Raw genomic sequence first — 27539 nt, forward strand, 5'->3', positions numbered from 1 at the left:
TCACATTCACTCCTCCAGCTGCACCACCATATGGACAGATTAGAGATAACGTAATCCAACAGAATACAAAAAACATTAATAAGTACGATAAAAATGGAGAGATAAAACGCATAAAAAACAAAAAGTAAATACAAATAATGTGTAGAAAACAGGCCTCAATTTGTCTTTGTTTGACTTTAAATATGATGTAAACTTCTAGTTGTTGGGGGTAGTTGTATCTTAGGGTCATAGTGTGAAATGTTGTTGAGCTTATAACACTGTAAGAAAAAACAGAAATAGATGGGTACATCATATTCACAGTGGAGTAATGTTTGCTCTGTTTGCAGCGTCTTTGATAGTGAATCCTTACAATCAAATTAATACTTCAACACCTTTCAAGGAGATATGTGTATAGGCAAATAAACATTTTTCCCACAAGGGCATTAATCCTGGTCCATATATTCACATATCATTAATGATAGAGTATGTTAGTTTGATGCATTTTATATAAACTGAACCGGTGGGTTGGCTGTGTTAAGGTAGCTTTAACCTCCCCTACACATGCATGAAATATTATGAAAACCCAAGAGTTCAGCTGATATCTCAAGAGGCACGTTGCACCTGCAAGTAAATACTGACAAGAACGCTGTTTGCTCTCTCTCTTTGCTTTGGGAGGAGGCTGCCATTAATGGTATAGAAACTTTAATTGAACCGTTATGTATTCTGCTCCACACACATTGAAAAGGGTTGATTAAAAGGTGTGTTGTAGAGTTGTATGAGCTCTGCATGTCAAATGATATGTTTCATCAAGATTTATTTTAGTCACAGGATGATTATACTGCCAATCACATTTTATCATGCTTTTCTTAGTCTGACAGAAAGCTTGGTCTAATTAAAGGTAAACACAAGTCAATATGTTATTATACTTTGGGCAAACTTTGTTCATTATTCCATTGTAAGCTACCTACATGATAAGTATGAGCAGGAGGTAAGTATGTATGTACAGACTAGTCTTGTCAGTAATATGGTGCACAGACAGCTTTACTATTAATGTAGTGAATCATCCATCTCTCTTATGCTAATGCAGATCTATGGATATAACCATTTCCTAACAATGGCGTTTTGATATTTTAACCTCCAGCATATGCAGAATGTTTTCTACATACACAACATGCCTCATATTTCCACTCAAGCTGCAACTAATAGTTATTTTCATTATCCATTTATCCGCTAATTATTTTCTTGATTCATGTTTAGTCAATGAAACTGAAAATGTGTGAAAAAATGCCATTCACAATTTCTAAGAGCCCACCATGATGTCTTCAGTTTGCTCGTTTTGTCTGACGAATAGTCCCAAACCTTTAGATGTTCAACTTTCTGCAAATCATCACATTTGGCATTTTTTGTCGGAAAAATGATTGAAACAATTATTTGATTATAAAAATAGTAGCAGATTAATATTGTTTCAATCGACTAATTGATTAATAGCCAATCATTGCAGCTCGAGTTTCCAGGCCAGTATGCAGTGGACAGTAGGGGTGTGCCCGAATACAAATATGTTATTCAGCAAAGCACAAATAGTGGGGTTTTTTTTACAAATATTTGTTTCATACAAATATTTTTAAAATTATTTGTTTTTGGGAAAAAAAAAAACATGTCAAATACCAGCGAGCAGGTCAGTTATAGTTGCTATCTCAGTCTCTCTTCTCTGCTCCCCTGTTAGGTCTATCAGCAGGGGAGTCACATCCACCTGCTACATGACACATATTTCTTAATTTGGACATCACTTTAATTTTCATCTTTAATTTTCTAAAATTATAGGTGTAATAAAAACAAAAACAGGATTTTTAAGCCTCTTTCCACTTTTATTTGAATACAAATACAAATAATTTTGCTGCCTCAACAAATACAGATACAAATACAAATACTGGGCCCTCTGCACATCCCTAGTGGACAGTAAGGAAGAGATTGTCCAGTAATAACTCACAGGACTCTGAGCTTCAGTTGGACCTCCACCATATATGATCATGGCTTCAGTGTACAGTAAATAACAATACATAAGGTGATGCTGCTTGTGGCAAAAGGCTTGTCATAAATAAGTGAGGCTGTTTCTGTTTCAAATGTGATGCAGCTTTAACAGTAGCTGCTAAAAACACAAATTTGTGCCGACTTCTCAATGTACCGCTGCACTGATCATGTTTTACAGGATAAGTAAATGAGTCACTATATTTTCATTTGTTTCCTACACTGCCCCTCTTGCATTATCTTTATTTCCTGTGCATGTACAGTTTTTCCAAACAAAGATAAAGCATAATCCTCACGGGCTAGAGAGGCAATTAAGAATGTGAAGTTATAAACTTGGGTAGAAATTTAGTGACCACTTTATGCTGATGTAGACTGCATATATGGTGTGATTAGTGTAAGATGTGTTTGCATATGTTTGCTGAGATTGGAAGGTCTCAAACAAAGAGCAGCTTGGTCTAAATAAAATGCATACAACAGATGATTGAACCATAATTGACAGCATTCCCCACAACAGGAGGCATATTCTTCTTGGACTAATTGCATCCTCTAATGGCAAAACCTTAAATCAAAAAGGCATTACTTCAATTATGTTCTATAATTACTTGTTTAAACAATGCATTTCCTAGTAAGCCTAACAACTATTCTACTGAATAAATGTTGGGGCTTAGGGTTAGTAGACAGATTGGAAGGGTAAAAATATTTCATGGGGACTAAATCTTCATGAGAAAGTAGTTATAGTGAGGTCTGTGAATTAGAGAGGGTAACAGTAAAACTTTTGCTCTGCCAAGACAATCAATCAGAAATCTCAGAGACAGATATATCTGAAAACCTTAGCACATGAAACCAAAGAAAACAAAACTATTAGCATGGTAACATACTAATAAATGTGGCCTGAACTGATTTCACCTGAATAATTATATATTTTTCAGTGAGTGTGAGAGTTTGTTTTTAATCAATTAATAAAGTGATACATATCAAAGCCAATTATAAATAAATCAATTTGGGAACTGTAAATTAATTGAGATGGAATATGATGGCAGACACTTAATAACAAGTAAAACTTAAAAAGCCTTAAATGTCATTGTTAATTCGTCATTTGAAGACAGAATAAGAAAACAGAATTATTAATTTGCAATCGTAATAATCATTTTTTCACTTCAAGTTTAAAAAAAAAAAGTTGTTTCTAAGTAGAAATAATGTGTTTTTGGTGAATTTGCCTAAAAAACAGAACTCAGGGTAAATTTTGCCCTTTGAGACTTCAAACTCCGTTGCTGCATTTTGATTGGTGGATTAAGCGGACAGGCGGCACCAAGGCAGTAACTAGGAAGTGAAACTGAGTATTGACAGAAAGATGTTTACTGTAGTTGAATTCCGTTAACTTTGGTCTGTGTGAACTAACGGGACAGTCAGTGAGTGCTATTGGCTGGATCAACGGTAGCTAAAACGGAGCCGAAAATGCAGACTACACGAAAACGTCGAGGCAACAATGCAACGTTACATGCAGCATCCCAGAATAGGTTTGTTCGCTTAACGTTAGGCTGACGTTTGCTAACTTTCTCCTGTGTTGTCCTTCCTTCGTTAGATGAGGGGAGAGGAGCTTGTTCAGAAACTACAAGGATTTTTAACTCATTGCCTTCCTAACCTCGTGTTACTAACTTACCAGTTCTTTATCCGCTCTGTTGCTTGTTCGCCTTCATGCGTTCAGAAGCGAATATTGGCGGCAGCGCGGATGGACGCGCGAACGGAAGCGAACAGCCGCGGAATTTTAGCTTTTTGGCCGTTTGGCTTTTTTAAGAAACGAAGGAAAGTTAGTTTTGTAGGCTAACAATACTATCAAATCAAGTGGGTGCTTGTGGTTGGAAAACAGGGACTGTGAAAACACTCCAGCGGTAGTATATGTAGACTGATATAAATAGATGCTGACGTTGTGGATGATTCATGTTACCTTCCTCTTGACTTCAGGCTGCCAAGTGACAGTCCAGTCTTCTTTTCACTGCATTACCTGACTGATCCTGCAGCGTAGTGCTAGATGACTGGGCCCTCAATTCTAATACATATGATGTCAAAAGATATTTCAATGTAAAACACTTTAAAATGCATAGTGATTAAGATAAGGTGAGACTTCATTGATTCCAGGAGGGGAAAATCCCCTTGTAACAACTATGAAAGAAACAGAGAAAACAGATAAATTACTAGTAATAAATGCAAACAAAATAAGAAGACAAGTAAATGGAATTCAATCTATGTACATTATGAATATTACAATACTTAGGTTATATGGTTGTGCAAAATATGTGCAGAAGTAAAGGTTCTGATAGATGTAGCTATAGCTGTATATGTTACATTGGTGAAGTGATGAATACAAAATATGAATGAAATATGCAGTAGTGTTATCTACACAGGCCAGCTATATTTCTGTGTATTGTAGTCTGTGTGCAAAAGTCAGTTTGTGTCTCTGGAAAAAGCTATTGTGTGTAGGTGTCTATTAAGGAGTTAGATGTGTGTCCATGGAGGAAGCTGTAAATGGCTGCATGCATTCCTGGTCTGGAAATGATGTTTTTTTGGAAAGTTGCGCTAGATTTTCACAAAAACTCTGCCTGGCCTAATTAAGGTTAAGAATTTGACCCATGTTTACGTCCTTGAATGCTGTCTGGATATTTGAATGACAGGAGATGTTTCAGGCAGACATGGAGGTTGACAGCAGTCCGTATCTATTTTGCTGGTGTTGACAAACATGCCAATGTTCCTTTTTACATGACCTGACAGGCAGGGCTGAAGGAATCAGCTGCATTTATCCCATTGTTGTTCTGGCACATATGGTGACAGTGAGCGACTGTGTTCATCATACATCAGGAAATGTATAAAATGGACACAATGTACGATGAGTCGAGTAGGTCAGCAAATCTGCATCCACTGGTGCAAACATTCTCTGAACGCGATTTCATAGAGTGCAGGAAAAATGTTATAGTGGCAAACATAATTTAATCATTAACCTAAATGTGACAATGTTATTTATAAGGGAGGCAAAACCATACTGTGAAAAAACGAACTGTTCACTACACAAATCACGGCCAGGTTTGCACATGTGAGCGACAGTTTTTCAGTTCCACAAGTAAACAAAAGTTGTTAGGTTGTGTGCATGCAAGTGTGTGCACTCTCCAGGGAGAGTCCTTCCCTGGAGAGCAGCTGTCCAGTGAACTGTCAGTATACCAGTGACAAGTCATGTAAGTGGAACTGGGGAGAGGGAAACGGAACGGGAGCTAAGAGGCAAGAATACAATGTGGAGAAGAAAATGTAACGTTGAGGATACACCATTATCTTTTAAGTCAGCTTTGTGGGAACATCACACACCGTCTGTGAGTGTTGCTTGACACATGCCAAGCCATCATTGTCAACAAGAAACTGTAAACTATACTCTTGCCTGGTAAAATAAATGTTAAATAAAAAATAAAAATAAACATGTCAGGTATCCTAACGGTAATACATCTAACATGATGGGGCATCTACTCCGGCGTCACCCAAACGTATCCATGGCCGGAATGAGGAAAGAGTCGGTCTCTATAGGGAAGAAACAACAAACTCTCCTTCCTTCTGCCTTTCAGAAGACCTTTCAGACAAATACAAAGATAAAACCAAAGCTATTGGAGTGTTCATAACTAAAGATTTACAGCCATTTTCGGTTGTTAGTGACGCAGGATTTCATCATTTGGTGAAAAAGCTTGAGCCGTGTTATACTGTGGCCTCCCACACACAGTTTACTAACAAAGTAATTCGGGAGCTCTATGAAGAGACATGAGGGAATTGAGAACTTACTGGCCAAAACCACCTACACAGCTCTCACCAGTGATGGTTGGACCTCCACAGCAACTGAGAGTTATCTGACCGTGACTGCTCATTATATTTGGAACTGGGAGATGGAAAGTGCAGTGTTGCAAACACATCCCCTGTGTGAGAGCCATACAAGCACACACTTAGCTGACGGATTGATGAATGCAGTGAGTGAGTGGAAGCTGGCTAGGCCCAACATCAAAATCCCAGCCACCACAGACAACGCACAAAACATTTTGAATGCTATCAAAGAAGCTGATGGAGTTGGACCACAGATAGGATGTTTTTCCCATGTTCTAAACCTTGCCGTAAGAGGGTAGTCTCAATCAATTCAGTGTCCCGCCTCTTAAGGAAGGTCAGAAAAGTGGTAACGTTTTTCCACAAAAGCACCACAGCTCACCATGTTTTGTCATCCAAGCAGGATATACAAGACATACCAAGATATAAGTTAATCCATGATGTCTCAACTCAATGGAATACCACGCATGACATGCTTGAATGTTATGTGGAGCAGCAGCCCGCCATCTGCTCTGCCTTAATGCAAGAGGCTGTGAAGAGCTCTGTCAAGGACATTGCCATATTGACTGCCAGTGAAATGTAACTGGCAGAGGCACTCATTCAGCTACTCAAACCTCTGAAAACAATAACAGCCTTAATGAGCACTGAAATAACCCCCTATGTGTCAATAATCCTCCCACTGAAGAAAATGATGCTCAAATCCATGGCATCAAGACGTGAGGACAGTGCAACCATCAAAGAAGCAAAGACAGCCATCACTCAAGACCTGGAAAGAAGGTACACAGACCCTGATCTTCAGACAGCTACAGCCCTCAATCCAAGGTTTAAATCCCTGCCTTTCCTGGATGAAGCCTCTTGTTCAGCTCATACAAGGCAGCAGACAGCATTCATGTGGATGCTGATCCATTGACATTGTGGCAGGCAAATGACAGCAGCTGTCCTCATGTTGCAGAACTTGCACGACGACACCTCTGCGTCCCTGCAACATCTTTACCGAGCGAGAGAGTTGTCTCGACTGCAGGGGACATTGTTACTGCAAGCAGATCCCGCCGTTCTTCAGAAAATGTTGTCTAACTTATCTTTTTGTAGAAGAACCTGACGGGAGGAATAAACAGTAACTAAACACACAAGTGAAGCCACCAGGGGCTGAATTTATGTTGCACTTCATGTTGTGAAAAATGTAGCTATGCTGGAAGTGTTTTATGTTTGCTTTAAATAGTAGGCAAAGTGGCACTTACTTTAGAAAGAGCATCTGTTTACTTATATATTCTTATTTTATTATTAATGTTTGAATTGAAAATGCTATTGCTATTGCAAATAAGGCAAAACACAAAGAACGCAGCTATACTGAAAGTAGTTTTTATGTTTGTTTTAAATAACACTTGCTTTTGAAAGAATATTTGAGTTCATTTTTATCGAATCTCTGAATGGAAGAACATGTTATTTTTGCAAATAAGACAAAATACAGAGAAAACATTGGAAATGGTAATGTTCTTTCTTTCTCCCTAATGTGCAAAACAAACTGAACCAAAACCATGACCCAAAACATCACTGCAAACTGAACTGTGAGCTTGTTGAACCGTTGCATCTCTAGTATTTATAAACTATATTGTGTAATTTAATTTCCTTCTTTCACATATTTACCATAGTCTGCTTAAGTATGTGGATGCAGAAGTAAAAGTATTTCCAGAAATGTTTAAAATTTCCATTTAGACATTACAATTTCTAAACAAAGTGCTTGGTTACCTTTTTATATGAAGGTATTGAAGTAGATAAGTAAAGAGCAGCAAAGGCAACCATGTATTTCAATCTGACTTTACTGCGGTTGTAAACACCACAGTAAACCTTAAGTGTTCCCGACATGTCTATCAAAGGGTCAGTGTCTGTGCTGTCCTTTGCTTTTTTATAACAATGACTTACAGTCAATGAAAATCTCTCTTTACAGCTCTCGTGGTGTGAAGGAAAACACGCAGCAGAAGAAAAGGCAGCGCTTTCACTTTGACCTGTGGTTCTGTCTGACTCTACAGAACTGGATACTGGACTTTGGAAGGCCTATTGTCATGGTAAGAAAGGCTCAATGCATGTTTCACTTAAGCCATACCTAATGAAGTTTAAATAAATAGTGCAAAAAATGATCAAAGGGATGGTCACACATCATTTCTTGCAGCGATGAACACAAACAGTTTCTGGTATTTTGTTTAGATCATCCTTCCTCTGGAATGGTTCCCCCTGAACAAGCCCAGTGCCGGAGACTATTTCCACATGGCCTACAATGTCATAACACCATTTCTTATGCTGAAGGTACGTCTGAACACAGCAAAGTGCTCTGGTATTACTGGAGGGGAGGGAGAAAAAAAAAGTATGCTTATCCAAAAAACGATTTAGCTGGAGTAAATAGGAGACATCATGATAAAAAGTAGAAGCCACACAGTGTCCTCTGCTCCCACAGTGTTTCTTCTACTTTCTTCTTTTATTTATTTACTTATTTATTTAGTTTATTTATGGATCGAAATGTTGCTGTACAATGTTTCAATCAATCAGATCTTCTTCACGCACAAACAAGCACCAACAAACATCACATATACAGATATACATGTCTCAAAATGACGGCACTCGACAACAGGTGATCGAACTGGAAAGCAATTGGCTGTAACTACAGGCAACCACACAGTATATATGTGCGTGTCTTCAGCATAGACTGTATATAAAGATGGATGTAGCAAGGTGTGACGTCACCCATTGGTTTGCATTGGAGCTAGTTTGAATCCCAGACTTGCTGCTTATGGGATGCTAGCTTACTGGGAACACTGAGCAGCAGTGTGCACTTGGGCTAACGTTAGCTACTTTAGCTTAAATGTGCTAACGGGTCAGGTATTGTAATCAAGTAAGATTAAACTTACAGAAATATTGTGACAATAGTCCGATTGCAAGTCCCAGAGCCTGGGAGAACACCCAAACGACAGACGTCAAAGCCTACTATGTATGTATGTATACACTAATCTTATGAACAGAGCGATAATTTCCAAAATGACCACCAGCACACTTGTTAGAGGGCCCGATTTTAGCGATTGGAACCATTATGACTCGTTGAAGAACTTAATATTTCTAGAGAGAAGTTGACGCATTTTGAACGGGTGTCAGTTGGAGCCAGCATCTAGTGTCTGTCGGTGGAATTGCGCTTTAAGTACTTCTCCATTGGCTTCAGCCTCAAGCTGTGGTAGCTGCTGATTGGTCTTCAGAGAAACAATGATGTGATCATTGATCACAAGTGTCAACAGTTGGAACGCAAAACAATTTGATCCATATAGTAGTTAGAATAAAAGAAACACTGTGGGAGGACAGAGCAGTGTGTGTATGCTACTTTTTGCCATTTCTAAAAGAGACTAATACAATATTCAGTTTGGGCTGATAGAATGACTCTTGCTTTACTGTTGTATAATTGCAAGACATTTATAAAGTAAATCCACGTAGTACATTCCAAAAATGGCACCAAGTGATAATGGACTTTCAAATTTTCATTTAATTTTTTCCCTGTTTTTTTTTTAATCATTTTTAACCAAGATCACCATGGTAGCCATCAGAACATATAAACAGCGCACCTACTAACCAATCAAAAGACAGGTAAAATGTGCCCCATAACTTGGACAAAAACATTATCACATTAAAGTGACAAAGAGTAAAACAAACAGAGATGTAAGAAATATTTGCAGCACAATCAGTTGCTTTCAAGCAGGTTTCTAACAAACAGGAGGAGGCTAGTGGACCTCTTATCTATTATGACTGACATTTACTGTTGAATGCTTATTATGCTGAAAGTCTTAAATTCCTGACAGGATTCCTGACATTGATTGGTTCACTGAGGGTTGACATTGCACTCTTATTCCATCACTGCAGAGAAATTTGATGTAACCTTGTGAATAAGAAATATTTAATATAAACAAAGCCAATAGAAACTTACCTGCTTTTTGGAGGCTTTGAGGTGAAGGTCTCTGGGGTTCAGTTCAGTTGAGTGTCACTCTTGTAGCAGTGACAAGACCTTAAGTGAATTCTCTGAATTAGAGAAACAGGTTCAAATATCCAGAATACAAGCAAATTACTTACTTTTCTTAGAGGGGATGGCATGTTTTTTTAGATTATACAAGCTACTTGTTATCTATTAAGCACATTTTTTTCTTGGGGGCTACAAATTCTGAGAGCAGTATGAAGAAAAAGAAAGAAAAAGACACAGATGAAGTCAAAGATGGACTTCACATTTTTTAACGGTGCTTTGTTTGGAATAAAGAGAGAACAGGGTAGTCAACATAAACACACATCGACCACCATGGCCGAGCAGACAAAGGCAAGAATGCCACCTGCAAACACTAAAACTTTTACAGAAAATTCAAGGACAAGGACAACACCTTGTCATGTACGCAGTTGGAAGTGATTTCTGAGAAATGAACTACAGGGACACTGCAGCATGAAAAATGTAGACACGTTATTCAAAAATATTAATGAAGTATGTCCTCTAAAATAGGTATCATTTACACAGATTATGTAAGTACAAATGACAGAGAGGAATAAAAAGCATTTGAACAAATATTTATAATAAAAATAATAAATACATCTTTAAGAATAAGAACAAATCAGAGTAGGGAAGTATCAATAAAATGCCTTTGAGAATAAAAAGGTTTAGAAATGAGATTTAAAACTGATCTGACCCTCTAAGGGAGACTGCTCTGTAATGTAGGAGCCAGGATGATAAAAGCTAGGCGGGGTGCAACCAGGAGCCCTTGTTCTGATGACCTGAGAGGCCTAGTGGAGCTATATGAGATTAGCAAGCTACTGAAATATGATAGGGCCAAACTGTGTAATGCCTTAAAAATAATCCGAACAATATATATATATGTGTGTTGCTGCTCTGTTCAGTTGATAGAACGCAGTCCCAGGGCGCTGCCTCGCTCAGCAGTCTACCTCTGCATCATCACTTTTGTCATGGGAGCCAGCATCCACCTGGTGGGAGACTCCATCAACCACCGGCTCATCCTGAGTGGCTACCAGCTGCACCTGTCAGTCAGAGAGAACCCGATCATCAAAGACCTCAAACCTGCCTCCCTGGTAAGGCTCCATTTTTGTTTGAGTGCATGAGTAGAGTACACTTTTATGCCATGATGAGGATACTGGGAATAATGGAATACACTGTGAAGATTTTTTATGTTAATATTTTTCATCTGGCTATGTTGTTATGTGATAGAACTACTAGTCCCTATGAAAATTTTACAAAAAACTGTTTTTGTTTGTTGACTGTGACTCTCCAGAGACTGTTCAGTGATATCAGAATTGAGCTGTTCTTGTCTGCAAACAAAACAAGCAGGATCCAGCAGCAGCTTATTCTTCTCTTTGCTCTTTGCTATTGCATATTTTTTCTGTCAGATCTTGATTTACTGGCTTAAAGCGAAGCACCATTCTTGTGACAGTGATGTGGCTGTCAGCAAGATGTAATTGGTTGACATGATGCTCAAGTAAAATAAAATAAAGTAGGACTGTTACAGCGTATAGATTAACTCATGTGTGTTTGTTTCATGTTAAGATTATCACGACTGGCCCAATTTGACCACAAAGTCTGACCTTCAGTGTCTCTTTAAGAGAGAAATCAGGTTAAGGCCAGAAATTATAAAAAATGTTTACATGTAATAACCTGATTACTCTGAAACTAACAGTTACATGCAGTTATATAGGAATTATATTTCTCTCCTGCTCCCTAACTCGTTTTTGGACTGAAGATTGTCATATTTTCAGTGTATTGAAAGTTAATGTTATATAAGGCACCTGTTTAGTGATGCCATGTGATGTTGAAGTTTTAAGAGATTTTTTTTGTTTGGAACATTTTGACTGACAGCACAGTGAGAGCAAAGGCTCTGTAGTGAGAGAGTGCACAGTGTGCATGTGTCTGAATTTCATAAATATCCTGCTGTTGACCTTTGAGAACTTACTTATTTAGACGCAATTGTTAAAGTTTCAGGTTCAGTTTGAGTCAGACTTTGGAGTTAATTATTTTGGTTACAAGAATTCACAGCTAGGAGTCATAATCTTTTCATCCCAGTGCACTGCTGATGCACTGTGTTGAGTATTTGTTATGCAGCTGCATACACATAAAACCAGTTTTGTCTGTATGGTACCAGACCAAGAAATCAGGTTTGTCCAGCAGAAATCATGCTGTGTTATTCAGGTTTCTATTAATCCCCTACCCTAAAAGAGGAAACCAGATTTCTCATTTCCATGGTGCTTCAGGGGAAAAAACATGCCAACGATATTCCTGGTTACTGATGTGCACGTAACCACTGACAGAACTCTATTAGTAAGAAATTAATGGTACCTCTGAGTCAGATGATGATTAATCTTAGTTGAATCCTCTTTGCTATTAAGCAGTCTGGCCGAATTGTGTTGAATGCAGATGTCTAAGAATCTAAAATAAAATATCTAATAAGAGAGCCCTAGCTGTAGTTTTAAGCCTAGATGTTTTAATATCAGGTGTATTAATGTTACAACTGCATCTTCTGTGCTATAATTTCACTTGTATGCGATCTGGTGCACTTACAGTCTTGGTGAGCTGCTGAACCACAATTATTTCAAAGGTTTTCCTCATAGTAGGGGTTAACGCAACAGGATGATAACCACCGTGTTCCTTAAGAAATGCGTTCTTTGGAAGAAGCACAATATGTGAGGTCTTCTACATTTGAGGAATTATGTGAGTGTCTATAAGACAATGAGAAATAGGTTGCCACACAGGCGCAAGCTCAGTGAGGTTAATGAACCTGTAGCCTTCCTCTGACTTTAAAGTTATTCCTCACCTGCTCAGCAGAAACATCAGTTCTGTCTTACTGCAGAGGTGCATATGAGTTGAGAATAATAACAACATGATCTGAATTATTCCCTTCATCAAACCTTGTTAAAAAAAAATGTTCAGTTCATTTGCAAACTCATTGTCTGCCACTAATGCTTTCCTGAGTGGCTGACAGCTCAGTCGTCCCCTTCATAATGTCTCGTAAGTGTTTGGTATTGTTGCTTTTAAAAGCCTTTTATAGTTGTAGCTTGTATAACCTCTTTGGCATTTGTAATTTTCCTCTTAAATCTTTTTCTACACGCTTCAATTCTCTTGTGTCCTTGTTCTTGAAGGCAATCTTTTTAATATTCTTAGCATGCTTAACATCCTTAGTCATGTGCATCTTGTGATTTGGATAGATTTCTGCTTGGATGGTATCACTGACTTCACATAAAACTCTATGAAGTCGGTTTTATAATGGTCATCCTTTTGTGCCCCTTTGTTGTTTTAATACATTAATTTTTGTGAGCATTTTAGTGATACCTTAATCTCTCACATCTACACCAAACTCTGTTTTTGATATATCAAAACTGATATATATGAACATATATATGAAGATAAACACACTATAAAGCATGTTTTACTGTTCAGTTGCCATCTGACAGAATTTGAGATTAGTCTGATCAAATTTTTACTTCAAAGAAGTATTATTTCTAGTAGATTATATAGTATTTTATTGGAGATGTCTCTGTTTGATGCTGCTTAATTTAGGTTGTGTAATTTCACACCAGCTTATTCAGTTTGTTTGTTTTCAAGAGCAAGATTATGGACTCTTATCACATAGTTTATGAAGCTGTAGAGCCTGAAGAGGTATACAGTGTGTGAACCTCATAATACTTCCACTGTGCACTGATGGACATGGAGTAACAATAAGTATTTGCAATGCAGCTTTTTTTATGTGCCATCCATCACTGATGGGAGTTCTTAACTGAAATTGAACACTACACTATAAAACCGCACAAAGAGGTTCTGAGGGGACTTTATATAAATATAAAATTGATGTATTAGCATATTAGTCTTTCAATGAGGATTTACCCCAGAGGGGCCTATACGAGTGTGTAAGTCGTTTTAGTTTTATAAATCACATGCCAAGCTTTTCACACTAAGAGGAGACTGTAAATGTAGAAGGATTTCAGACACATTTATTGGTGAATTAATCATTTAAAAAAAATCAGTCAATCAAAGGAAAAACCTACATAAACTGTCTTGAAGCTCCTTGGCATATATTCTCCAATACTCTAAACTCTATGAACTGGAAGGATGAATACCATTCTTCCTAAAAATGTTTCGTCATTTGATGTTTTGATGATGTTAGTTGACAGTGCTGTCTAACAAGCTGCCATGTGTGTTCAACTGTTGAGATCTGGTGATTGCAAGTGCCATAGCATATGATTCACATCATTTTCACACCCATCAAAGTGTGAAAATGACCTCTCATGCCTCGTATGCAAGTGTCTGCGTTCGCTATGTTTCTCTGCTTTTATATACAGGGTTTTTGCTTTTATTTGCCACCTGCCACTGTCAAAATTAAGCATAAATGGTACTAGAACAGTAGGTGGCACTGTTGTATAAGGCAGAAAGAACCACACTGCTTACCTACCAGTGCAGAACAACATTGTATATTGTGCCTGATAATGAGTTTCTGATAATGATTCTGTCTTTCTGTTCTTCCTTCACAGATTGACTCCTTTGAGCTGCTGTATTACTATGATGAACAGCTGGGACATTTAATGTGGTACGTGTTTGTGATAATTATCTGGGTTGGGTATATACAGCACTGGGAAATGACTGGAACATAGCAGAATAAAGGGTGGAATGCTTTGCTGCGTCAGTATTGACCAAAGTTTGAATGATAAATCTGATTCTAATGGCTGTTGTGTCCTTTGAGAACATATGAAATGCGAGAAACTAATGAAAAGACAAATGTGTGGATTCAGTAAATCACACACAGGGGACCATGAGAACTGCAGCCACTTATCAGTGTGCTGGAATCTGTGACTATTTCCATCTCTAAATACAGCACAGAAATCATTTAGAATGAGCAGACTAAAAGGTCTGTGATGATAGTTTATACCAGATAGCTGACTGGATAATGAGTTTTAAAGCATGCAGAAGAAGAAGGACTGAATCTTCTTTGTCTTTGTCTCTTAACAAGGTTTATTTTGGAAAAAAAAAAGATTGGGGTTGGGTTTTATTATAAGCAATAAGTGTGTGTCTCTCCCTTCTTTTTTTCACATACTTGCACAGTTGCATGGCAGTTAAGTTGCTCAATTTGCTGATAACACCCTGGCGTAATGTTTTCAGTCTGACTGTAGCAGAATTTTGATACTGTTGCCTCGGGCGTAACGTTATGATCTGATGTGGGTGTGGTTTCAATATGCACCTCTGGACAGAACGGACTGAGTTGGCAAAACAAACAGCAATAAAATCCAGGAGGATACATTACTACACAGTTAAAAGCAGTCCTATGATAGTATACATATAGTCTATCAAAAATACTACAGTGATAAATGTTAAGCTACAGGAAATAACATGCTTTTATATGATTAAAACAAAAAAGATAACTCACAACTCACTCAACTATGAATACAAGATAGAGTGAGGCTGTAATTATTAAATAAAATAATGTTTAAAAAATCACTTAAGTCACCTAATACTACCAGGTTCATGAGCTTTAGTGTTAATGTTGCAGAAGTGAGAAGCTGTAAAAAAAATAAAATAAATAAAAAAAAGGCAGTAATATGCAACAAGCCTCTGCTCTGCAGGGACACATTTCAATGATTCACACAATTAATGGGCCAACGTTGCAGTGTTTACTTTCAGCACCACAGTGTGAGCAGAATAAGGAGTTATGTAAATGATAATGCATGATGAGAAGTCGCAGAACGTTGTTGAGTTCATTATTTGCTCTTTCAGGACACCTCAGAATTCACTATTGCCCTTATAGTTGGATTTTTGTCAGTTTAATCCATGTTTAGGTTATTGTTACAGTTAAGTGGCAATGAAGCATGTGGCTTACAGTAAGTACTGTTCCTATGGTTACCTGAGTTTGATAGTACCTTTAAGTACTCAGATACTTAGATTGGTAATCAAACTGTTGAGTGAAACTGTGTTGAGGTGTTCTGATGAGTGATATGTATAAATAAGTATTTTCTATTTAAAAAAGGATTTTTCCTCTTTTAGGGTGATGCTTGTTGAATGAGTTTTAACTAAACTGTGGATAATTACATACTGTACCTGCCTCTCATTCTATTTTAGGTATATTCCTTTCTTCGTCATTCTGTTCATCTACTTCACTGGATGCTTTACCGAGGTTAAAGAACAGAAGAAGATTCCTATCTCTGGTTGGCTGTTGCTGGGACCCAGCGCACTCTACTATTGGTCAGTCGCCTTCTCACGTCTTTGAAAAACTTTGTTCTACATTACAGCAGCAGTGCTTGGATGCACGACTTCAGGGTTTTGTTGCAGGGGGAAAAAAAGCTTTTTAGTCAATGCATCAGCCTTTGCAGTAGCCTGAGTGATACAACATGTGTAAAGAAATAGCAAAATCTGATGTTGGTCTTTAGTAAATCCACATTTTAGAGATCCCTTCCCTGTCCATTATATAAGTGCTTTGTACTCTCTGTGGCAATGTCTTTAGTTTGTTAATCCTGTTCTTCCTGCATTTTGTCTCTGTCATCCTCCTCTGAATCACTCTGATATAAGAAAATACAGGATACATTAAAGAAATGAAGGATAAAGACAGAAAATATAAACATAGCAAATAGAGGTTGGTGTGCAAAGCAATCGTAGAAAAAGTCAACAAAGAAAAGAGTGAATTTAGGATATACATAAAACAGATCATGAAAAGGACTAGCAACAGTTTATCAAAATATATGTTAAATACATTAATAACATGTTACCTTTCCAAAATGATGGCAGTTATAGCACTGAGCTTTGAGCTATGAGGCCTTAAACGCCTTTTCATATGTTGTTATGAGTTTTTGTTGTGTTGACCTTTGCACCAATGTGCAGATGAAATGAATGGATACATTCATAAAGAAATACTTCAAGACTGAAGCATTTGTACATTATATAGTAGTTAATATGATTAGAAATTAATCCTATGAAACTCCATAAATTTCCATAAATTTGTGGTTTGACTTTGGTTTAAGGGCTTAACAGCATTCAGCATATATTCTAATGAATTTAGTAAATATACAGTGAAACTATTGCCCATTAAATTCAGTCTTCCTGATGAACATTTCCCCAAATCTTTCTACATTACAAGCCACATGTTTTTGTTTTGCATGACCTATTATTGGGGATTTTTAAAAAAATGGTAACCAACTATATCGATTGTCCACCTTGTTTTAATATTAGCTTCTTTCTGGCTAACAGTCACAAAAACAACTTTTGAGACAGAGCTTTTCCTTTTGTTTGTCAGATGATTGACAGTGAACATTGTACTGTAATGTGCGCACTGTTATTCAAAACAACTCAGGGTCACTTGCATAGTGTCAAAAATGAAAGTTTGACAGAACCAATTTAAGTCACCATGTTTACTAGCTGGGACAATTTTAACGTTTTCAAAAATTGTATCCCTTACTTGACAAAAAGAGAGAACCAGATGGCTTCTTTTTGAAGGGGCGTAAACAAACTCTGATGTCTTCTTCAATGCTTTGTGCAGAAGCCTTAAGAAATGTAGATTTAGGAGAGCAGCTATGACGAATGGCACAAAACTAAAAAATATGCAATTACACAATTACTTTATTATTTCAAATGTAACTGCTAATATAACAAATAAAAAAAAAAACATTTCCATCGTATAACAGATGTCTAAAGTTTCCTATAGTAATACACAGCAGTATAATATAGTTGATACAAAAGTTGCACTTGCAATGTGCTGCTAAGTAAAATTTTTGTATTTCTCCATGAATTCCTGACATTGCTCACTATTTCTCTCATTTGTTCCAGGTACTTGGTCACTGAAGGACAAATCACTGAACTTTTCCTTGTCACCTTCCTTGCCATGGTTGTCATGGTGATTCATCAACAACGTAAAGGCCTCAGCCCAGACAGCAATGGCCTGTTCTTGTTCTGTAGTTTCTCTGTTACTGTGCTTCTGGTGGCACTGTGGGTGGTCTATCTGTGGAACGACCCGGTGCTGCGCAACAAGTACCCCGGACTTATATATGTGCCAGAACCCTGGTCCTACTACACGTTACATATCAAGGAAAACCACTGAGTCACATCTGTCCAGGTTTGTGTCCCTCTGTGTTTGCAGAAAATGTGTTGTTTATGAATGGCTTTACTTCAGGAAAAAAAAAACCCACTTACATTTGCTTGTCCTTTCTTTTTTTCCAGCAGATATGCTGTGACGCAGATATCAGCTCCACTCAAACAAAGTCGATGAAGGTCATTGATGTGTACCAACCTCGCTGTGGATGCGTCTGCTCTGTTTCTTTCTGCATTGATTCACAAAGGCTTTGAACATGCAATCGAATTTGTTAAAACTGCTTGGATCTTGTGACGAGACCCGAGACTGAGATATCGTAAACTAGGTCAGCAATGTTCAGCACATGCACGTAACATACAGCAGGTTAGCAGAAAACTAAGGCTCTGCTCATATCTCATACTTTAGTTTGAAAAAATCTATAAATTTATTTTCATGATTAAAAAAATAAAAATAAAATTGTATCCCTTTTTACTTTTACAATCCCTCGGTTATGCCATGTTGCTGAGTTTTTGTTTTCATTACCCATGAACGAACTGACAGTAAACACAGTAGATCAACTGCCTCTTAACCAGCCAAGTGAACAAGAAAGTTGACCTTTTGCAAACGAACTCAAAAGGTAAATATCAATTATATTCACTTGAAAATTGAAAAAAATCTCATTCTCACCTCTCCTCAGCAAAGAATCCAATCAATTGACAAATCTGAATGCTGTGAGTATGGATAAATGACTAAAAAATATAGCCCTTTTCAAGTGAGAAGCACAAAATTAAATATCAAGTCCCACTTGAACAACAGCATGAAAGAACTATTATTTGAACAATAGCATACATCAGTCAGGCAGACAACTTGTTAAAACATGTTTTGATGATTTTAGAACAGTATATTAAATGGAGGACTGTTTCAAAAGTTATATTTTTCTAAAAAAGTATAAATTCTCAGGTATTTTAATGTCATGTTCTTTGACAGTTTTTGTTTTTTGAAATTTAGGTTGTCATTCATTTAGACATGAGAACTGTAAACTATGATACGCCATCTCCATATGGGAATATGGTTACAGTATTATTACTGTTTATGGGACACTGACATACTGTTGTCACTGAATTATCACCCCGCCTGTTGCAAACAAACACTCATTTCCAACATACTGTTCTGTATTGCATGATTTCGACATGCTGTTTGTAAGTTACGTCCACTTTTACAGTCATTTTACATTGTTCAAAAGTCAAGGAAGCCAATGAAACTCATTTTTTATTCACCAGAATTTAACTGATGACTTGTTATTTTCTTGATTTTCTTTGACATGTTGAGTGAAGATCTTTATTGTGTTTGTATTTAATGTTTAATTGTGTTAATGTTTTGTGCTGTTCCTATTTCTTAGATCAATTTGTTGCTTGGAAAATACTGTAGCGTTGCTGTTTAGTTACTGGTTCCTCACAGGTTAAATTTTATATTTGTTCTAATATCTTAATTAAAATGATGAAATCAACCTTCTAGTCTGTGGCTATCACTATTTGTTTTTTTCTTGCTCTTACCTTTTCTTATTTGACACAGAATGTGCTTAAAATCAACTGTTAGTAGAGAAAACTTACACGTTATTGACTGGTAATAATCGGTCCCTTCCTTCTATTGGAAGAGTTACGGGTTAGGGGTAAAGGGAAAGGACAATACAGCGCTGTGGATCTGGTATCTGCGTTTCCACAGCAACACATATTAAATTACGTCGAGGCTTACAGGTGGTGGACTTTAAACAGAGGTGGAGGGACAGGTGACGCAGCTTACAGACAACTCTCTGCTTCCTGGAAAGAAACAAAGGCGCTACAAAAATGGTAAGAGCAACATTTTTTTTCCCCCCATTAAGCCTTTTTGTAAAAATATATTTTCTTATGTATCAGCAATTTCTGTGAACTTGCCTACACCATACTATTGTCATCCTACAGGCTAAATTCTTCACACCAGTTCAAATCAATGGTAAGAGTACTCCACAACACCGCCTGTTCTTTTACTGTCTATTACTATGATTTATTCATGTTTGAAAGGTACTGTTTGCTAATCCCTATTTTTAATATGCTCTTTATTATTTCATAACCATTAGATGGTGAAATAGAAACATACAGATCCTTATTTGCTCTACGAGAGCACATAAGGATCAAAGTCTGATCTTGTTCAGTCTTATTACTTCCAGTGAAGTAATGCTAGTGTATTATAAATTAACCTGCTATTGTTTGATGGATAAACTATATTGAAAATGTTCTCACTCAATAACACAACAAAATAAACTAAAGTGATGCGATTCAGTGCTTTTCCAATTTCCCTTGCAGAATTCAAGGAGTGCTTCTCCTTGTATGACAAGAAACAAAAGGGAAAGATTGATGCTCAGGACCTGATCACAGTTATGCGCTGCCTGGGTACAAGCCCCACGTTCGGAGAAATCCAAAGACATCTCCAAGTTCACAAAATCGGTAAAGCACAACACGAAAACTAACTGTTAAGTTTGAATCAGAGTGTGTTTTTAACTATTCAGTACTGAGTATGGTTGATTTGGACGGTGGTTAAAGAGACCTACATGTGTTTTTGTTAAATTTAAAACTAGGGCTGCAACAAACAATTATTTTATTATCGATTAATCTGCAGTTTTGATTAATCTGTTGACCAACTGTCCAAAATCCAAAAATGTTCAATTTACTAAAATGTAAAATGAGTAAAAGCAGCAGGTTTTCACATTTGAGAAACTGGAACCACCAAATATTTGGCATTTCTGTTTGAAAAATGACCTGAACGATTAATCGATTATAAAAATAGTTGCTGATTAATTTTCTGTTTATCAATTAAACAACTAATCGTTGCAGCTCTTTTTAAAACAGCTATTTCTGTTTTATTCACATTATATTATATTAATAGGTTATTATAAAACTGTGAGTACAAAGTTTTATTATCATTTTGAGTCAATTATAAAACAAAACAATTTGAAATTATAAAATGACTGTGGGGATAAACAGTGGAGAAATCTGTTGATTTACTTGTATAGAAAATGTGTTCTAGTTTTATTTATTTAGCTAAAAATCACAAAATTGTCTCAAGGGGGACTTTACAATCTGTACAACATACAATACTCTCTATCCTTATCCTTGATTCAGATAAGGAAAAACTACAAAAAAGTTCTTAAACAGGGAATAAAAAAAGAAACCACACAAAGAGCGACAAGGAAGGGATCCCTTTTCCAAAAGTTTCTAATGTGAATTTTAAGTATTTTTAATATTCTGTCCCCTCAAAATGAAAGTAACTCATATTTCAAACAAAACTCAGTCATCTTTGCTTCATGGTTATTTGAAGAGATGCCTTTGACCTCACTTGTGCTGCATTCGTGTTTAGAAAAGAAAGGTGAGCTGGACTTCTCCATGTTCCTCACCATGATGCATAGACAGATGCAACAGGAAGACCCTAAGGCAGAAATCCTGGAGGCCTTGAGGATGACAGACAAGCAGAAGAAAGGATACATCCAGGCATCCGAGCTCCGAGCCAAGCTCACCATGTTAGGAGAGAAGCTTACTAACAAAGAAGGTAAAGTATTGTAAATGCTGATTCTAACAAAAGAGCAGAATGTGCAAGCTGTTTTTCACATCTAGCTGCAAAAAGGCTACAGAAAACAACCAAGTTTCTGTACAGATACTAAGCTAAGAGCAAAAACTTGTAAAGGCTACTTTTTATAATACACAGTAAGCAGTATTATTACCCATTGTTATATAATTCAAAGTAGAACATGGATGTTTCGTTCAGAGTTACTGTACAGTTTTGGTTTGGTTCTGTAACACGCTGGATTTGAAATGAAACAATGACTATGAGGTTAAAGTTCTGACTCTCAGCTTTAATTTAAGTTAAATTTGATTAATTTAATTTAATTCAATACTAACAATCTCACTTTTTATACATCCCTCAAAGTAAAAAGTAACATGAATCCTACCTGAATATGTGCCGGACTAGAGCCAAAACAATGAAAAACCTCCGTCCTAATAGTTTCTGACTGCAGTGAATATCAAATGGTAAACTGCCATGGGTGAAAAATGGAATTTGTAAAGATGGATTGGGGGTTTGGGGGTTTCTGTTTTTACTTGTTTACATTAGATAAGACAGGAACTGATGGTTGGAATCATGAAATGACTAAAAATCAATACATATTTCAGTCAAAAGAATGGCTTCTAGCTCAGCCTACCTCTGCTGCTGCTGATTTATACAGCACATTTGAGCTTTCTCCTTTCATGAGTACCATTTACCGCATCTTCCCATGGCACCGTGAGCCAAACAAAGAAAACAATCCACTGTGAATCTGACCACAGCGAGTCTGGCTTTAGAGCTGAGCTCAGTACTTCCCTGGGAATCACAAGCTGCTTCCCTAAATCCACTGCAGTTTGCCTTTTCTTAACCCATTCATAGCTACCTTGAAAATATGTTACTTGTGTGTTTGTTACACTACAACTAAAGTGAAGCATACACTAATTATTTGGAGAAAACTTTTGGTGATATGGAATCATTCGAGAACAGCAGCCAATTTTCATTTTCATTTCACGCTTGCAGAAGTTTTGAGAGTTATATACTTAATTGTTTTCCTGCAGTGAGAATCAATATTTTGATAATTTAAAAGTTAAAACAGTGTTTGTCTTTAAGGACACAGTGGATGCTGTACTTCTGGTGTGTCAACACTGACTGTGATGAGAGAAAAGCCAAAGCATCAAAAATTAGTTGTCTAACATTTTTGAAGATGAGAGTTTGATGCAGAAGGACTCCTGCAGGGATGCAGATATTCAGTTAAATCTCTGGGATTGTTTTTTAAAAGCCCAAGCACAGACACTCATAGTTACCAGACTAAACGCATCATAAAGATTTAATTCACAATAATGTCAGCGCACAATCGCTGCGTGGGCGCTGTGCACATAAAGCAGTTTAAATTCAATGAAGCTTAGCTGCTTCCCACTGGGTAGACTTTCATCAAGTTGTGGGATTTCCAAACTACTGAATCAGACAGTGATGCCACTATACTAAAAGACCAGACAATAGGTCTTTGAGGCTGTCCAGACCCTGACTGTAGCAATTCTAAGCTACCGTAGTGGAGATGATCTCATTCAGTTGTTGCTTTAATACACCAGTTTGTTGAGGATTCAGAAGACTTTTGTTGGCTTGATTTTAAACTAAACGACTAAGTGAGATGCCAAAGCTACAGTAAAGAAGCATTCAAAATGAATTTGACCTTTTACTTAAGTAGCAATAGAACAGGTTAAAATATTACCTTACAAGACAAAAATCCTGCATTCAAATTTTTAAATCAAAAGTAAAAGTACAAAAGTATTAACAAAAAAGATCATGCAGAAAAACAGTCCCTGTGAGCGCTAGTACTGTATATGTTCAGTTACTGGATTATTGTGTCTAACACAGTAATGTGAGTAACATTTTACTGTTTTAGTTGGTTGAGGTGGAGCTACTCTGTTGGGTAATTTAATCTATAACAAGGCATTATACTTCATAAACTGCTCATATATTTTATTCACAAAAGCTCAACCTGCAAAGTAACCAGTGACTACAACTGTAAATAAATAAATATAGTGGAGAAAAAAGTACAATATTTCTCTCTAAAATGTATTGAAGTAGGAGTATAAAACAACATATGTAATGGAAGTACTCAAGGAAAGTAAAAGTTCCTCAACATTGTGCTTAGGTACAGCAACAATTATTTCTACTAATAATAGTTTCAATGTAAAATTTAGGTCTTTTGTTACCATTTTTGGAAAAGAGTTAACAAATTGCTGAATTAATCATATTCAAAACATGTATGAGGTTTTAAATTCAGTAGAAATCCCCAATAATAAGGCACTTGACTTGAACTATTTAGATTTTTACTGGTCATAGAGCATATTAGATTAAACCATAACTTCAAGAGAAAAACACTTATAACACTTACAGTGATCTATCTTGTCAAGTTCATGTCTTCTCTGTCTTCTCTGTCTTCTCTGTCTAGTGGATGAGCTGTTTAAAGAGGCACACGTCAAGTCAGACGGGATGGTCAACTATGAAGAGTTCACCCAGATGGTGACGCTGCCACCTGTCGATTACTGATTTTTCCAAAAAAAATACTTAAAACAACGGCCATTATGGGGAATCCACATACACCTAACCTGGTACTGACATGCTGCATTAATTCTACCCAATGCTGAGATTGGTGGTTCTCTACTGGCAGACAAATGAGACTGAAAATATTATTAACTTTCCTCATGATTATTCAGTGATTAGTTAATTCAATGCAGACATTCTGGTCAAGCCCATTAACACCAGCTTGTCTCTGTGTCTGAAAATAGTAAGTACTGCTGCCACACTGAGTTGTAACGATCACTCGCCTTACATTTTGCCTTTATTTGATAGTTTTAGCAGAGGTACAGACAGGGAATGAAGGAAGAGAGAGGAGGATGACCTGCAACAAATGTGCTCATCCAGAGTCAATTTAAAAACTGTTAGAATCTCAGGACACTTTTTTAAATCTTCTATTTTATCCCATTAAATGCAGTACAAGTGATTTAATTTCACATTTAACAAGTCAGTTTTCTCTCGGTACACCTTTTGACACGCCTGACTATTCACCGTAACAAATTATTCTGAAGTGAATGTAACATTTGATATTTTGTGTGTTCCTCTGCATGCTCGTGCGCAGTATTTCAATGCTGCAATGATGTAGTTTCTCTTCATGTGTCATTGTCAATTTTACTCACATCAGTGTTAAAATGCAATTGAAGATTTATTGACTTTTATTTTCATTCGGTTGTGTGACATGACCTGTGGATTTGAAATGAACATACTGACTTTCACTGTTGGAAATTTTATTTTTAAGCCCTCGGTGATCTGTTTTAGGTTGTCAGCTCTTCTGTCATTATGAGTCCCTCATGAATAATTCTTTGACATTTACATTTATTAACTTTGTAAGTGAGTTGTATTTTGCATTTTTTTTTCTTTTCTTACAAAGACCACTGCTATAAAATGTCTGTTTTCACACATTTTATTTAGTAGTATAAAGCACAGTAGATAAATATCCATATGTGATAACACATTACTGATTAATAAATGGATAACATTTCCCCTAAAACATGTAATTGTTGTATCAACAGTTCATTTAAATGGAGTTTACAATGGCATTTTGTTATGAGATGGAAGTCAGCCAACTGACTGCTCCGATAAATACTGCTATAGAGTCATTTCTATTGAAGGGCTACTGTACATACGGGCAGGTAAGGAACATATTAGCCACTTGGCTACAGTCTTCAGTTTGTGCTTGGAAACCAGTATAATAATCAAATGTACAAAAGTTTAAAAAACTAAATTGAAAAAAATAAAAAAATACGGTCTTAAATGAAGTTTAAGGGTTGCATAACCATGAATTCCCACATCAGTCAATTACAAATATTCTTGACGCTTCACTAAACCTCTCCCTGATTGTCCAATTAGTTTAGCAACTGTGAGGCGGCATGGCAGGTGTGTCGTTCTTTGGAGTATTCTTATTGTGCTGAAGTGTTGTGCATGCAGCACTGGTTGGTTAATTTTTTGCCTTTTCAAAACCAAAAACATAAAAAGCACATTTAAAAGGGAAAAATATCTATATGGATCATCAATTGAGGAGGATGCTGACTTTTTGCATGGGACATGCAGCTTTAGCTTCGGGCCTTTCTTGCATTATCATTGCACTAAGTTGGCATGATAATGTACGTAGAGCCATTAGATGTGTCTTTTAGCGGGGCCAGCTGGAAACATTAAAAAGTAATGTGTAGGCAGAGTGTGACCGTTATGTTGACCGTTGTCATTTCAGCCAGCAAAATCAGTTGTCGATGACTGAAAACATGACTGCTTTTGTCTACTTCCACTGCATGAAATCATTAATCCATTTTTTCAACAACAAAAAAAAAAAATTTGAATTTCGACCGACAACTCACTGTAAACATTTGCCACACTACAGTTCAGAGCTTAACTGATGTAGCATCAGTAACAGAGAGCAGAGATTGGAAAATGATCAGTTGAATAATTTGAGGATAATTTTTAATGAATTTGAGATATCAAATTGAACAAGGCAGCATATGAACATTACCTGAATTGTTTATTCCCAGCACCTGTAAACTCTAAAGAGAAATCCACCTTAAAACTTATCCACTAAAAAAAACAACAACTTGTACTTCTAGGCACATTTTGTTTTGCTGCCACTGATAGCCCATTATGTATATACTGTACATTTTTAAAAAAGTAAATTATAACTGCACTGACTGACTGTGTGAGATGTAATTATACTCCAACTGTAATTGCTGCCTAAGGAAAACATGCACATCAACAAAAAGTTATGCAACATTTGAGATTTAGTTGAAATATCTTACATCTGCAAAACCACAACTCAAGAGTCATGTTAACACTCTGCTCCAGCAAAGAAATACTTGTTTTTTAGCTGCAGTACTGCTTCAACAGCTCTGTTTATTAGATAATCTATAGGAAATTTATTTCAGTTTACAGTATTTTATTGTACAAAAGACACACTGTTGATTTTTTTCCTCTTCTGCTGAAAGAATTGGGTTTTTTTTTATTTAATATAGCAAAAAACTTTTCCACAGAATTGTTTTCTCTACCTCAGACATTAAACAGCTTAAAGAAATAGAGGAGGCTATGATGGCATTGCAGCTGCCTGGGCTGCACTGACAAGCTTTTTAATCCCTGCTGAAATAAAAGACAGCCTACATGTGTCAGTGCTAACAACAGTTCTGTAAGCAGGAACGAGCAGAAAAGACAAAATGTGTCAGTAAATGTACACGTCCTCAAAAATAAGAAGTAAATAGCAATTAAAACCCACAGTTGCAAAAATATAAAATACTGTATATACCTAATTCCTTAATACAACTCACTTAACTACTGTGATACAACACTGACGTTATTCTAATGATTCCATCTATTTTAACAACACAGAATAGCTCTTCAATGAATTTGACTGATATTTAAATCAAGTGGTTATTACAAATAATGACATCAAATTATCCAAATATTCAAGTAGATAAGGCACTGGGCCTGCCAATACCTGACCCGAAATGTCTGTGAGCCTGTGTGGCCTCTAGCACCAAATATTTCCTGCGGCTCCACTTTTCACATTTACATTTTGCTCTGTGATTTTTAAAAATGTGTGTGGTGAAGCCAATGTGTGACACTGCACAAGTGTGACTGATGAAACTACTTCAAATGGCTTTTTAAAAGCTACTGTGGACATTAAACTTTCCAAATGATTGTTTGCTAAACCCCTCCCCTGGGCTGTGATTGTCCGATCACAGGTTACTGTAGCAAATGTATCTAGGTATGCTTTTTGATGAGTTTTAAGGGTGGTGTCCTTTTTAAATCGTTCCAAAACCAAAGAAACAAGAACAAACGTGTTTTTCTGCTCTAATGTAAGTTGCAAAACGTTGGCATATCCGGCTAATTATACTTATCTATGGTAGTAACCTAACCCAATGTTACTTCCAAGGCTAAGAGTTAGCATATCATTAGACAGCTACATAATTTTGTGAGGTTACAGGTTAAATTAAAACAAAAAAATCCCTCTCATAACTATCA

At 36.7% G+C, this 27539-nt stretch overlaps 2 protein-coding genes across 3 annotated transcripts; both read left to right on the forward strand.

Annotated features, from left to right (window-relative positions):
• Window positions 1-3298: 3298 nt before the first annotated feature.
• LOC137177250 (ceroid-lipofuscinosis neuronal protein 6-like) lies at window positions 3299-19416 on the forward strand. Of its 2 annotated transcripts, none has more exons than XM_067583528.1 (8): window positions 3299-3521; window positions 7796-7913; window positions 8053-8151; window positions 10759-10947; window positions 14392-14447; window positions 15971-16093; window positions 17669-17954; window positions 18059-19416. In XM_067583528.1, the coding sequence occupies exons 1-7, from the start codon at window positions 3460-3462 to the stop codon at window positions 17937-17939; spliced, it is 918 nt and encodes a 305-aa protein (XP_067439629.1). In that variant the 5' UTR covers window positions 3299-3459; the 3' UTR covers window positions 17940-17954; window positions 18059-19416. The 2 variants fall into 2 exon arrangements, with proteins under 2 accessions (XP_067439629.1, XP_067439563.1); XM_067583462.1 differs by having other exon boundaries at window positions 18062-19416.
• Window positions 19417-19637: 221 nt separating this feature from the next.
• Window positions 19638-24497, forward strand: calml4a (calmodulin-like 4a). Its single transcript, XM_067583916.1, has 5 exons — window positions 19638-19756; window positions 19868-19898; window positions 20249-20389; window positions 21300-21488; window positions 23935-24497. Exons 1-5 carry the CDS (start codon window positions 19754-19756, stop codon window positions 24030-24032), a joined length of 462 nt encoding a protein of 153 aa, XP_067440017.1. The 5' UTR covers window positions 19638-19753; the 3' UTR covers window positions 24033-24497.
• Window positions 24498-27539: the final 3042 nt, after the last annotated feature.

The sequence above is a fragment of the Thunnus thynnus genome, chromosome 1, assembly GCF_963924715.1.
Source record: "Thunnus thynnus chromosome 1, fThuThy2.1, whole genome shotgun sequence".
NCBI lineage: Eukaryota > Metazoa > Chordata > Actinopteri > Scombriformes > Scombridae > Thunnus > Thunnus thynnus.

Coding starts and splice junctions, on each gene's coding strand:
- LOC137177250 (XM_067583528.1), top strand. CDS start 3,460: ATGCAGACTACACGAAAACGTCGAGGCAACAATGCAACGTTACATGCA. Junction 7,914..8,052: donor TTGGAAGGCCTATTGTCATG/GTAAGAAAGGCT, acceptor TATTTTGTTTAG/ATCATCCTTCCTCTGGAATG. Junction 14,448..15,970: donor CAGCTGGGACATTTAATGTG/GTACGTGTTTGT, acceptor ATTCTATTTTAG/GTATATTCCTTTCTTCGTCA.
- calml4a (XM_067583916.1), top strand. Junction 19,899..20,248: donor CACACCAGTTCAAATCAATG/GTAAGAGTACTC, acceptor TTTCCCTTGCAG/AATTCAAGGAGTGCTTCTCC. Junction 20,390..21,299: donor TCTCCAAGTTCACAAAATCG/GTAAAGCACAAC, acceptor ATTCGTGTTTAG/AAAAGAAAGGTGAGCTGGAC.